General features: G+C 36.5%; 1 protein-coding gene across 1 annotated transcript in view; it reads left to right on the forward strand.

Annotated features, from left to right (window-relative positions):
- Positions 1–40: 40 nt before the first annotated feature.
- LOC140951777 (rab GTPase-binding effector protein 1-like) overlaps positions 41–14,035 on the forward strand; it is a 49,496-nt gene continuing 35,501 nt past the window's right edge. The window contains exons 1-7 of the mRNA XM_073401125.1: positions 41–133; positions 223–357; positions 6,251–6,454; positions 9,573–9,856; positions 12,189–12,239; positions 13,228–13,299; positions 13,573–13,656. Coding sequence (XP_073257226.1) covers positions 94–133; positions 223–357; positions 6,251–6,454; positions 9,573–9,856; positions 12,189–12,239; positions 13,228–13,299; positions 13,573–13,656 — 870 coding nt within the window. The 5' untranslated portion in view covers positions 41–93. The remainder of the gene's footprint in view (positions 134–222; positions 358–6,250; positions 6,455–9,572; positions 9,857–12,188; positions 12,240–13,227; positions 13,300–13,572; positions 13,657–14,035) is intronic.

Below are 14,035 nucleotides of genomic sequence, written 5' to 3' on the forward strand. Positions count from 1 at the left end.
AATACCACCGGGGTAAGTTCAAAATAGCTCCTGAAATCGAGGCTTTTCAAGACAAGATGGCGGCCTCGCCATAATAAATAGCAACAATAAGACATGGAGGAATTGAACAGTAATGCGGAGGATTTCCCGAATGGTACACTCGTCTTAATATTTTCAAGTTTATTTACCTTATGTTCAAAGTGGAAGCACTTTGTACTAATATTGTTTTTTGTGTTGTAACAGACCTTTCTTCCCTCAGGGAAGAAATTAGAAGTCTTAGGCAAAGAGAGCAGCAGCTTTTAAAATATAAAGAACAAAGCGAAATTGAATTTGGACAAAGAAGAGCAAAGTTTAAGGAACTCTATTTAGCAAGAGAAGGTAAGGACATTGTAATTCGTCTTTATCTGTTTAGTGTTGCAATTTTGGAAGGTATTGAGTTTTCTACAAATACAGAAGGCCCTTTTGAAAAATGTACGTATAAGCTTAAGCTTAAGCTTAAGCTTGTCACTTTATCTTGATACGTGTCCTTCAGCTAATATGAGAATTTTATTTATGAACAGTAGGCTTTTGTCACACGCCATATTTATAACTTAAGTTGGATTGTAACTCTAATGTGGTGCATTCCACTGTTATGTTTGAAAAGGCACATGCCGCTGTAATTATAATATTTATTCAAAGTGGACAGACTGCAAATTATAGTAGTTGCTAAAAATATATATATCTACGTGTCACAGCTGTTCATCAGTAGAATCCCTAAAATGCGTGCAATTCCACAATTGGTTTCGGCTCCAGCTTAGTAAGTCAACAGAAGTTAATGTTTCCAAAGATTTTGAGTTGCAGTTTGAATGATGGCAGTGAATGTTACTGTGACAGAAAAATGTAATTAAAAATGTTACTGGAAAAGTAATACTAATAGTTATTCATTCTAAATCTTCATTTCTGATTGGCTATAATATTAATCCCTGGGCTAATTCTCCATAACTAGCTGGTGCTGACCAATTTGGTACTATCACTGACTTTACTCACTGAGACGTCAGTGATTGTTCTTTGCAAATCATTCCAAGTATTTGCCATTGACAAAGTACAAACAATTTTAGCAATAATGTAACAAATTTAACAAATTATTTGTCCATTTCCAAAAAAATTAAGAGGCAGTCTCCCTAAAAGCATTCCACTCGATTTCAGACTCGACAAAACTTTTGCCTTATATTTTTACCATCAACGCTACTATCCATCCTAACAACGAAATTGCAGTTAGAATGAGGAAATTGTTTATTTTACTGCCATTCCCAGCATTTCATTGCTAGACAACAATTAGCAGTTAAACTCATCGCTAATGATGAGCTTGGGAGCAGGTGCCTTAAAGGTTAGTGGGGGGGCCAAATGTAATAGGCAGAGAGCAGGTATCCATGGCAACCCCGGAAGCGAGAACCACCCCAAAAGAAGCGACTATCCGGCACCGTCACACGTTCATTCAGTGGAGATACTTACCTAAGAGAATACTTACCAGAGAAAATACTTACGAAACCACCAAGCAGGGAGAAGGGAGAGGGAGCAAGTATCTGCAATGATTTGCAAGGCAAAAATTGATCCGTTAAAATCAGCAAGCAAAGCCACAATGCAATGCAACACCAGCAAAAGAGCACACAAGGAGCCCTGCAATTCCCCAAGGGCCACCCCGTACGTCATGTACTGGAGTGGGAGAAGACTGCTGGCCAACTCACTCGAGTTCAACTTTGCCTAATGACATTTAGCCACATCTAAAATATGCAAATTTTAGACTATATTATACAGGTTTTTTAACAATTGTTTAAAAGTACTTCGGGTCATCAAATCCTACACTATTTGCACTCATTTGTAAGCATATTACTTCTTCTTACTGTTCCAGTACCCTTTAGGCATTATCTTTCTGTAATCAGCAAAAACTGGTTGTCTTTATTTACAAATCCAACTAAGAAAACAAAATGCACAAATAAATGCCTCAAAATCATTAGAAAATTCTCCAATGTTGCACCTAAGCGAGACCTAAAAACATGTTTTTTCAAGTTATGCAATAAAACTTTCTGCACATCGCAATTCAGAATTGAAGGTTTCAACTCAGATTTAGTCAAATGTTCAATTTGCAGTGCATGACAGTTCCGGCTGCTGTCACAACAAAATCCTCAGTTATTCAAATACTTGCCACTTTTAAGTAAGATATCAGCGTGCAAAGAAAGTAGTGTCTGATAGCCCGGGGCTAGTGGATTTTGCTATCAGGCTAGTGAATTCTGTTTTTAACTTGCCCGATGGGCAAGTGACGTTTTTTGAGGAATTCGAATAACAGGAGAACTGTGAAATCAATTCTGCTCGTCAAAAAGCTTTTGGGGCTAGTTGAAATGATGTCTGGGCTAGTAAATGCTAGCTTCAGCTTGCCTGAATGGCAAGCTGTAAAAATGATTTTCTTTGCACCCTGGATATGCTTCATTTTCCCAACAAAACTATATTCAAATTCCCTTTTTCCCTTTGCCAATGATATATATTGTTCAAAATTTAGTTCAGCTAGTAAAGGATACCTTTCCAAGCTTCATTTAATTTCCCTCTGCCCAGAACATTCGTGTTAAGTCTGTTATGTCGAGATGGAAAAAAAATATCTTTTCAGAACCAAACCTCTCCTAGTTTAAAATGTGGTCCAGTCTGAAAAAGCTGCATTGACCAGAAGTTGCTCCGATCCATCACATTATAAAATCGCACGTCAGTAGAAAAGTAAATTTCCAACTGCCCAGTAATTAAATGTGCATGAACAGGTCAGAAAATGTTTGACTAGTACTTCACCCCATGTGAGGGTATCCGGATTGCGGAATCTGGGAAATTTTTGCTTTTAGAATCCGGAATCCAGAATCCAGGGCTTTGGAATCCAGAATAGAGCTCAAGAAATCCAAAATCCCACTAAGGAATAGGATCCAGAATCCTAGACTGTGTTGGATTCTCTAATGTGGGGCAATAGTACTGGACTGCGAACGGTGAATTACTAGTTATTTTTCCTTTATTTACTATCCTCTGATCAGCAGCCCACATTTTCAAAATATTTGGAAGACCTAGGCCTTTGTTAGAGAAATTTCAGTTAGAAGGTTTCTTCCAATTTACTGACTGTTTCTTCCTATTGAGAGCAGTCAAATTTAGTTTTCACACTCCTAGAGACAGTCTGGAGTCCAAGGCTACGTTTGTATCACAGCCCGTCAATAAAGAAGTTGGCACAGGAAAATAATAAGTTTCAACATTAATTTCGAATCGTGGAACTTCAGTGAAAGTAAGAAAATAATGTGTGCAAGTTCACACGGTTTCTCCCAACTGATAAAAGTACACAAATTTCTAGACACCAATGCTTCTCACCATGAAACCTGTCATCCATAAGTCTGAACTGAGTGAAGCAGAGCCAATACTCTCATGGGACGGTTATCATTGACCTTTACAAAAAATCAAGTGAAACAGATGGTGATTTGTTTCCCGGGGTGACTCCCACACAAAAGATACACAGGTGCTCGTCATTACCAAACCTTAGTCATAACTTACTGAGAGCACTCAATTGTTTGGTACCATGGAAAAATCAATGACAGAATTTTCTATTGAAAGCCCAACTTGGACAAATACCCCTGAATTGGAACAATCATAAGAGGAGAGAAGTGACGCAAAGTCTGAATCAGCATTGTCAAAGGTTTACCCAACATGAACATTTCTCCAGGTCGAGACCCCTACACTGTTTTCACATCTCTTTTCGTCTCACATCTTGTTAGCAGTTATTACCCTGTTCTTACTGACGCTTCATTCTACCATGTCAATGATGTAAAATACACACATCTGAACAACATCTGAAGGATCTAGGATCACATTTTTAAAAATCAACCTTTGGACCCTCCGTATGGATCCAAATTCATATTAATATTGATTTTACTAATTAGGTACCAGGGTCGCAAAAACTAAATGACAATCACGGTAGTGCAGCGCTCATTTGATACACTAGCCTACAGCCGACAATCTTGTCGAGCAAACTGAGAGGTTCTTATTGCTTTTATGTCTGCATATCGAGATGCTATGACAAAGAATATAAAGATTCAAATACTTAGTATTTATGCTTAAATGATTGATATACCATGCATGTGTTACAGAAATTCACGAACCTTATGAAAAAACAAAAACAAAACAAAAATGAGGAAGAATGCATGCAGCATGAGAGGAATCAAAGGCCTGGTACAAATTTCCCTAAAATAGTCAAATATAAATCCCCTAGTCATTCAAAGCTCAACAACTAGGCAGGCTAACAGTTTTTATTTAGTGGTGGTATGAACAGGTTACAACTGAACACTGTCAGGCTATTCACTTTGCTCACTGTCCATCACGGAATTGGCATATAACATAGCACTAGTACTGTGCATAGACAATCAGATAAAAAAAATGTGATCCAAGACTGGTAGATTTAAATTACATTGCCACGATTATTTAAATTTTTTTAGTAGAAGAAGCTTTTTTCAGGTTAAGTGACTTAAAATAAACCCTTTTCGGCTTCCTACAACAGCTACGAGAGGAACATTTCCTCAATTTCCTTGATTGTTGATCATCGTCTTTGGTTTCACTCTGTAATTCAAACAGTGACTTGCCGTCATTTCTTCAAATCTTACAGATACCGATGACATCGTTGTTAGCTTGGAATATCAAACCAAGACGTTTTAGAGATGGGCCTTGCTTTAAAGTGTGTAAATAAATCAACGGTATATCTACCAAAATATTCTGATTTCCACGTGTTTGGCGGTTCTGTAAGCATCAGAATTAAGAGAAGAAGGGCAGCGACTTGAAACTTCTCACAGATAATATTCAATGAAAATTCAATGATTAATTAATTATTATAATACTGTTACAAAAAGAAACAACGGACCTTCCTCTATTGTGCTCGCTCCTGCGGGAAACTATAGTAAAAATTTTACTAGAAAATTAAGGTACAAGTAAAAAAAATAACACACAGTCTGCAGAGTCTGCACGGTCTGCACAGTTTGCAGTCTGCAGTCTGCATGGTTCGCATTTCAACATGACCGTTCATCACTGGTGATAATTTCTCATAATCCTGTTAGAAGTAAAAGTCAAACATTAGACAGACCAGTCATTAGCTGTTTAGAATTAACGGTTAGATCGTAAGAGCAATCTGTATTAGAACAAATCATTAGAGTGTTTGGACAAACCGTTAAAGCGTTTGGGCTAACCAATAGAGTATGTGTTACAAAAGCCGTTAGCTATCGTTAGTTTTCTAACGGCTAACGGATTATCATTAGTGTACTCTTTCCCAAAGAAGGTCACAATTAGTCTGAAATAACAACAACAAAATAAGGTTTCTATGCTTTAAGACAATGTCTCCTATTAGCTAGGTTAGCACATAGTCTTTTAAGTATTAGGAGGATTTCATTCTGGTTCTCAGGGGTCTGTATGATTCTGGGTGTGCTTCGGCCTGTCTTTCGCTTGATTGTATGTGATCACTCTTGTTTCCCTTTGCTCTTGGTTCTGCAGCAATCAACAATTGAGAATCGAGTCTCAATTCCCGACTTGATTCCCGATTCTTGCAAGGATTGAGAATCAAGTGTCAACCCTTTTTTTGAATGGTAACTGTAAATTAAGTAACTTTGTCTGTTATTCCACAATATTATTGATATCAAGTTTTAAATAGTAAACCAATGGATCCGGATTTGACAGTTGAGGTTACATGTATATCTTCCCACCCTGACCAGCTTTTTTGTGGACACTGCATTCATAAATTGAAAAAGCTTTCAGGACAGTCATCAGTTATCACTGTAACCTGGAATAAATTCGAAATTTTTCACTTTTGTTCTCACTAAACTCAACAGGAGAATCATACACCGTATTTTGTATGTAACAATCACCTTAATAATAGACTAGACCAAAAGATTTTGAATAGGATTTTTGAAAATGATTTCCTACTCAAAGCAAACAATTAATGGCAGTAGGCTTTGAGTGCTGTTTATCATGTTTATATCATGCCTAATTTCTTTGAATTCAATCTAGACTACCTCAAGGTATAAGTTTTGTTGGAAGAAATTAAGCATATCATAAACAATTGTTAAGTGTAAATGAGGCTGGTATTCCACTCACAGCCTGAAGGCCATGTGATTTTTCATGACTTAATTAAGAAAAAAAAAATAGAAACCTTATAAACTGTCTTAGAAAACTTAGCCACATGTGGCAATCAGAAATGGAGAAATGCTTCAGCTAATAATTTACGCTTTCATTCTAGAGGAACTTGTAAAAGAGAGGGCAAAGTTGAAGGCAAGTGAGCAGGAAGCAAAAAAATTGAAAAATGAACTTCATCAAGTTATTGCCGATGCAGATGGATACAAAGCTGCTGCTGCTTTATCAGAAAAGTCTCAAAAGGAGGAGTTAGACTCATTACACAATAAATATCAAGAGGAAATTGTCTCCTTGCAACATATCATGTCTGGTAAGTTTGTAGTTTTTTTTGTGTGTTTGAAGCAGTGCAGCAATAGACATCAGCTGCAAATCTTTATTTTAAAACAACTACACATTTTATTAGAAATGCATGTTAACAGCGAGATTCCAGAAGACAAGACACACACAATTAAAAACAACCCACCCAAAGTTTGACTATCATTATTTTTTACAATCAATACCCTTTTGCCTGCAAAACTAAAATTTATAAAAAGTATACTTCATGTGACTCAAAGGAGTCACACAAGTCTTCTGCATTCTTATGCATTTGACTTATCAGAGTCACACATGTCCAAGGTTAATCTACTACATGTCGTACATCAGTAGCCACACAGACAGACAGTGAACAAAGCACTGAGTCTTCCACATCTGCTGCTTCAGCCTGAGAGTCTGAGGTCCTTTCTTCAACAAGTAAGAGTCTTAGAGCTTGTTGGTGAATGCCTGTCAAATGAGAACCTATAAATATGTACAGTACTCTTCAAAAGTAAGTTTACACAATTCTCGATTCTTGATCCTCGCAATAATTGAGAATTTAGACTCAATTCACGATTGTTCATCTCAACTGTCAAAACTCATTTCCTGTGCAACTCAGCCAACCAGAACAGCCTTTGTTTAGTTTCGAGTAATTCGCTCTCTTATCTTGATACTCGATTGCTGCAAAATCTACAACCATTGTTCAAGTTTAAAGCAATCTTCTAACTTCTCTCACGTCAGAAAAAACTGTCTACTTCATTAAATAGCAAACTCTACTCAGCGTTTGATTCCTGCAAGAAATGCCTGAACTATGCAAATTCAAGATCCAGTAACAGTTGACAGCTCTTCAGGAAATTTGCATTCCTTTGCATGGCTCAGGTGACACTTTGCAATAAAACCTTAAAAATGTTTGAATGGCATTTTGCATCATTTAAATAGGAGGAGTTGTCAGTTCACTAGTTAAACTTGAAAAGCAATCCATGACTTTTTATCTAATGTAAAATCTAAAATAACAGAAAGCTTGTGTAAAACAAATGTTACGTGATGGTGGGTAAACAAAGTCACACACATCAAAGCACCTCTCATTATTAAAATGTTGTTTGGCTTGTCTTTTGAATTCTTCTTGCTGATTTTTTTCTATTTCCTGTTAGTGAGTGTCCATTGGCGTTATCACAGTTGAATGTCTGATCATTGGTGTCTAAAGTCAGGGTCTTTTTACTTGTAACTTGAACTCTTAACCTGAATTGCTGTTTTATGATAGCATCAAAGTTTGATATATTTGTCCTTCACCACCTATTTAGTTCAATTAGGAGATCACCAGTCCACTGAGCAGGAGGTGAAGGGTTCAACCCCGGCCAGACCAACACTCAGGGTCTTGAAATAAGTGAGAAGAAAAATTAAAAAATGCTGCCTTTATAATGACATCTGCAAATGGTTAGACTTTCTACTCTTCTTACATAAGGACAAAAACCTGTAGGTCCCGTCTCACAGCACTTACTATTATCTGGTTCTTGTGGGACATAAAAAAACGCACACCACTGTTCAAAAAAAGTAGGGAACGTAGACCCCGGTGGTGTGGCCAACCTTAACTCATCACATCATTCACATCATGGATTGGGTGGGTACAGTAAGCATATAAATGGACTAAGGGCGGCAACCAGTGGCGCCTTTGTATGCCGATGTCCAGCTTACTGTTCACATGTTATAATATAAAATTATTGTAAAGAGGGCACATCTGTTGTTCTCTCATCCATGACTCCGTCCTTCTTTCCTTTTCTTCCTTTTTATGAGACATGATTGCAGCACTTACATAAAAGTTTTGATTTGAATATACATTACAACTTCAGAAAACTTTAAAAATCTTAAAGAGCTTTGCAAAGAATATTTAGTCCGGTGCAATACAATCTGCTTTTGAAATTGACACCTTGCAATTTTTCATCACCATAGTTGCAGTCACGTTGCAGGCAACAAAAAAGTTCGTGTAACTTGCCCAATTATTACCAGAGACGAACACAACCTCTAAAGAATGCGCTATATTTCCTAGCAGAATTAAAACCATTGTTTCTCTAAAAATTTCAAGGATCACGAATGCAATTTCAAATCCACAGGTTAGTCAAGATATGGATACATGTTACAGCTGATGTTTGTCATGCCCAGTGGCCAAATAAGCCTAGAATGGTGTCACATTACAAAATAAACATGCTAATACATATTTTCGTGCTTTCACCATTTGCTTGCATTTGGAGCAGGCATTTAAAACTCTATTTGAGGGAATGAAGCTTGATTCAGATGTCCTTGAAGAAACGTTTGCTTAACTTGGTCTTGTATCAATCTTGCGCATACAATTACTTGGGCTAATAAACCTAACCCTGTTACGTTACTGGATTTATGTCAATATAAAATTATCAAGAAATCAGTCATGGGTGAATCTTACGTTTTCTGTCTCGCGAGACTCGATCCTCAAATTGATTCTCATTTCACAATATTCTCGATTTGCACAGGAATCGAGAGTCGAGACTTGCAACAACGGACTGTGTCAACAACTTACTTTTGAATGGCACTGTCTGTTAGTGTATGTCCTTGTTTTCCATAAGTTCATTCATAACTCAATGGATAGAGCACCTGCTATGTTTCAGGATGTTATTGAATCACATTGAGGGATTAAGATCTTGTCTTTAATTTTTCCACCCTTATGACAGGCTCATTATAACATCTATCACAAGTTGGTCAGGCATCTTGAAGTAGAAACTACATTCCTACTTGCATTTGTTGACAGCTTTTGATGTACTGACATATTTAACCAATGGAGTAATATTCATAGTCACTTTTTGAATAAACTAGTTTTATTACATAGCATATCTAAATTTATTACTAGAAACATGGCAATTAACCAAGAATGATAATTAATTAATTATAATAATAAGTTAATTTGCATTTGTTGACAGCTTTTGATGCACTGACATATTTAACCAATGGAGTAATATTCATAGTCACTTTTTGAATAAACTAGTTTTATTACATAGCATATCTAAATTTATTACTAGAAACATGGCAATTAACCAAGAATGATAATTAATTAATTATAATAATAAGTTATTATAATTATTTTATTATTTAAAAACAAAAAATCTTTGCAGAGGCTGTGAGAGAGGCCAAGGAAAATGCAGCAGAACAATGGGACTTAGAAAAACACAACCTTATGGCAAAAAACCTAAGACTGGAGAATGAAGTAAAAAATTTAAAATCACTTCTTTCTTCTGATGGAGAAGGCATTAGCAGCCGACCTCGGATGTTGTCTGGATTATCTGATGCTGTGGTTAGTGCAATAAGGAGAAATACAGTAACAAGCCAATCATCACTACATGAAGTCGACCAAACTGCTAATGATGCTGCAAGGTCCTTGGAAGAAAGCATGGAAAAGGTATGGATATTAACAAGCATTTTTTTACATCCAGACGTAAGTGGAGTGAATTTTCGATTAGATTGCCAAAAGTTAATGTTCATTCTTTACTGGAAAGGGAAAAAAAACTCACTAAACCTGTCTCCAGGGCAGAGCTCAAAATAACAGATGGTCAATGGACAATGACCGGCCAGATGGTAAGTTGTCTGGCCAGAAACTTCATTCACTGTTCATGTTTCCCCTGTCACACACACTCCCATTGTATCTAACAAAACAGCCAAGTCCTTACCTGTTAATCTTACAGTATTTGTCTCTTTGTAAAAATACAAATGGAAAATTACACAGGGATAATGATCGTTTTTCCCAATATTTTCACCGGTTTGAAACAAGACTTGATTTTCTTTTTTCTTCCAAATAAAGTATTTGGGAGTCATGCTTATAATTATTATACCAGTTTAAGTCAAGGGAATTGCAGAGCCCAGACCCAGACCCAGGCCTCAGCCATTTTTGACCAGCCTGGCTATTGTGTGTTTTTTAATCTATGCAGTAATTCTATGGAGTACAAGTAAAGTACTAAACATATGCACATACATACACAGGGCTCAAAATTCCAACTCACTGGTCACCAATGTGACTAAAATTTGGGTGCTGGCGACTACGTTTTAAGACCTGGTCGCCAGTTGGTGAGTCATCTTCTGATTGAAAAAAATAACCCCTTTTCCCAGATCTCTAATATTATTAATATATTAATGCATCTCCCAGCAGTAAAGTGAACTAGTGCTCTGCAGCGTCCAGCAACTCAAACCCCTCACGAACAAATTACATTTTGTTAGAGGGAAGCGTAGATAAGGCAAGACTTACAACATACACATTTTTCCTTATGTCAGTTTTCTCCTTTTACAATGTTAGACTTTAGCGCTTTCTTAATGTTCTTGTTACACTTCTCCGTAACTGTCTAGTCCCACCATTAAGATTTTAGTCTTGTCTTCTTATCTTTCAACGTACATCAGTTCGTCCAATGTTAGTCTATGTCTTCTCATGTACCTTCGTTGTTAGAACCAATGGTGGTAGTTTCTTGTCTTTTACGTTTACTTTTATGTTTACTTAGTTAATTCATCACACGATGTTAGGCCAAACTCGTACACTAGTTCATCAGTTGGTTGGGTGTTACTGTTGATTTCTCAAGTCTAGCCTTCTGACAGTTAGTGTAGTATTTTTTTAGGTTTCTTCATGTTGCAGTTTGCTCTTGTGTTGAGCCTCTCTTTGGGTACCTGCGGAAGTCATTTTCATCAGGCATTTTCCATCAAATTGTCTGTTTTTGAGCAAAATCGTCACATATCAAGAATTGTTCCGCTTGGTAATACTACTAGCGAGCTCAATCAACCACAAAGACGACCAAAATGAGATAATAAGAAAAGCAAAAAATTTAATAGGCAAAACAAAAACTCTGAACATGCTACACTCTTTCTTTGCTGTTATCGCATGACTTTAACACATTGTCAAACTTCCTAAAAATGCCCATGTGAGCATTGCTTTAATCTCAAGATTCTCAGTTCATCAATAGCGATCGTTACAACTTTGAACAAGGAAAGAAAGAGTCTCAAGACTAACTTCCTACGAATGAGCTAACGTACATGGGAAAAATTGAGACAAGGGTAACCTTGTACGAAGGGGACTGATCGAACAAGATTGTTGGACACATTGAACTTCTCGGAAGAAGTTCATGATTTGACAAAGACGTAAAGCCAAATTTAGGGACAGTGCATGGAAACCTCCCCTTATGAGGCTTTCAGTCTGAAAAAGTCTTTCATGGATTTTACAAATACTTCAGGAAACAAAGAAATAACTAAAGGAGCTCCATCAGTGTACTAGCATTTTCTTCTGACATATCTGCCATACTGCCTTGTAGCCATAAACTGGCGACCAAAAAAGGTAAAATTGGCAACCAATATTTTTCCTCTAGTCTCCAGCTGGTGTCTGATTGAAAAAGCTAATTTCCAGCCCTGATACACATGCATACACTACACTCCAGTGTTATTGTGTTGTGAACATTTAAAAAATTATTCCCATAATTATATGCGTGGGTTTTTTTCTTTCTTTTAAAGTCGTCTTTCATGAAAAGAACAAATTGGGCTGTCTGGGCATAACTGGATGACTGTGTTATTTTAAGCTATTACAACACAAATCATGCAGTTTAATTTTTTATTAAGAAAGATAGTAATATAAGAACACTCTAGTTTGTAAGTAGTACTATATGTAACTCTAAGTCTATTTGCAACATTTTCACTACTGACATGCTAATACCTTGAAAAGATGTTGGTTGGTGATCTAATTTTCTGTTCTGTCTTTTAAGGCCCAAGAGGATGCAAAGGCTTGGAGAGCAATTGTTATGCCATTAGAAGAGGTATTTATTTTTTGACAAGTGATAGCAGCTCCCCACCCTTTTGGTATCAGGTTGTGGTTGCTAAAAGAAACATAAGATTGCAGAGTATAAATGTAACTTCTGATGTTTGAGAGACATGGGAAGGATTAGTCTGAAATTAATATTCTAACAGCACAGTTAACAGGTGTGTGGGAGGTTGTGGGATAGTTTTGGAGTGTTTATGGTTTTGGCACGAGATTTGTGCCATTCTATGTCAGCTCAATCAGTCGTTGTGATGTGTCGTGTTCTTTCGAGTTCAGAAAAGCTGCCTCGATTACTTAGCGTATGTATTAGGCATTTTGTGCATAGTCTTTTGGAATTAGTTCTTTTTGAACAAGTCTATATTGTAATTTAATGTATTTATAATTTTTGAAAAGAGCGTTTTCACTGGGGATTGAATCCGTGATGCTGCATTAGCACGGGAATCCACAGATTTTTTGGCCACTTCTCAAGGGTGACCAGTGTTTTATTGGTTTCTCCTATGTGGCATGGCACATGTTGAACTAGCTTAAAACATGATTATTATAGTGTTTTGCTATAGATATGGTATTGATGTAACTTAGCAAGGATACATCTACATCAGATGACTAACTGATGCATCCTAACTAAACATTATACACTGAATGTCTTGTGTTAGTGAAGTCAGAATCTCTAGTTTCTCTAAAGTGCATCCATAACTCAATAATTACTATGGTATTGTCATATTTGCTCACTTAGTCTATGGCTAAGGAATTATTTTTTGATTTTCTTTAAAGAATTTTTTTTTTTTGCCGTTCAAGAAGAAGCTCTCTTAAATGCAACTTGTTACACACATTAGCTAGATTGTATCAACATTCACCTGTGGAGGAAATTAAATAATAGTCAGTGGTTCGTCAGTCAGGCAATCAGTCACATTCGTGACAGTTTAGGTCAGGACAAAGTTATTACTAGAAAACTGCTTTAAAGTTAGTATAAAATCTTTCCTATTTAGGAGCTATCACTGTTTAAAGCAAAGCTAAAACATGCACAAGAAAAACTGCACATTGCAGAAGCCAAGATTAAGGTTTGTACTTTTATTGTTTTTTTTTAATTAATTATTATTGTCCTAGCTCTATCAACCAATGGAACTGCTGATTGTAGAGAATTTGCATCATAATAAATGAAAGTTAAATGCTATTTTATCAACCCATTTGTAAATTACCCTAGCTACCAGAAAAATGGATCTGTTTGCAGTTGAAAAGATTGAAAATCAATTTGTTATTACTGCTTAACTGCAATTATTTTATTGTTTTGTCACCGTTATTAATTTATTAAACACGAAACTGCTGATTTCCAGGAAGAGGAAGCCAAAAGCCTCGAAAGAAAATCTGAGGGTGAAGAATCATTTTCCAGAGAAAAGTTTGATGAAATGCAAGAGAAGGTCAGTTTTCTCTGTAAAGTACACATCCACACCTTACTAGTTTATAGAGGATTTCAAAGAATTTTCTTGCAGTTCTTCCTCCACCCACCCTACCTACACAAAGTTGAAACTCGGAAAAATTCTGGATACACCTGTCCAACATTGTTTGTGGGGTGAAAGGAGGGGTTGGACCTGTGTGAACTGGAAATCACCCCAGAAATGCAAAAGTGTCCCAAGACGTTTGTCCATGATTGTATATTTAGACACTGAAACCCATGGCAAGGATGGACTTGGATTTAAACTTGAAAAAATGGGCCAACATTTTTAAGTTTTAATGTTATGAATAATAAATGAAATGATTTGTGTGGAGAGAAGAACACAGAAAAAAATTCTGAGTTCC

This window comes from Porites lutea, chromosome 11 (assembly GCF_958299795.1).
Source record: "Porites lutea chromosome 11, jaPorLute2.1, whole genome shotgun sequence".
NCBI lineage: Eukaryota > Metazoa > Cnidaria > Anthozoa > Scleractinia > Poritidae > Porites > Porites lutea.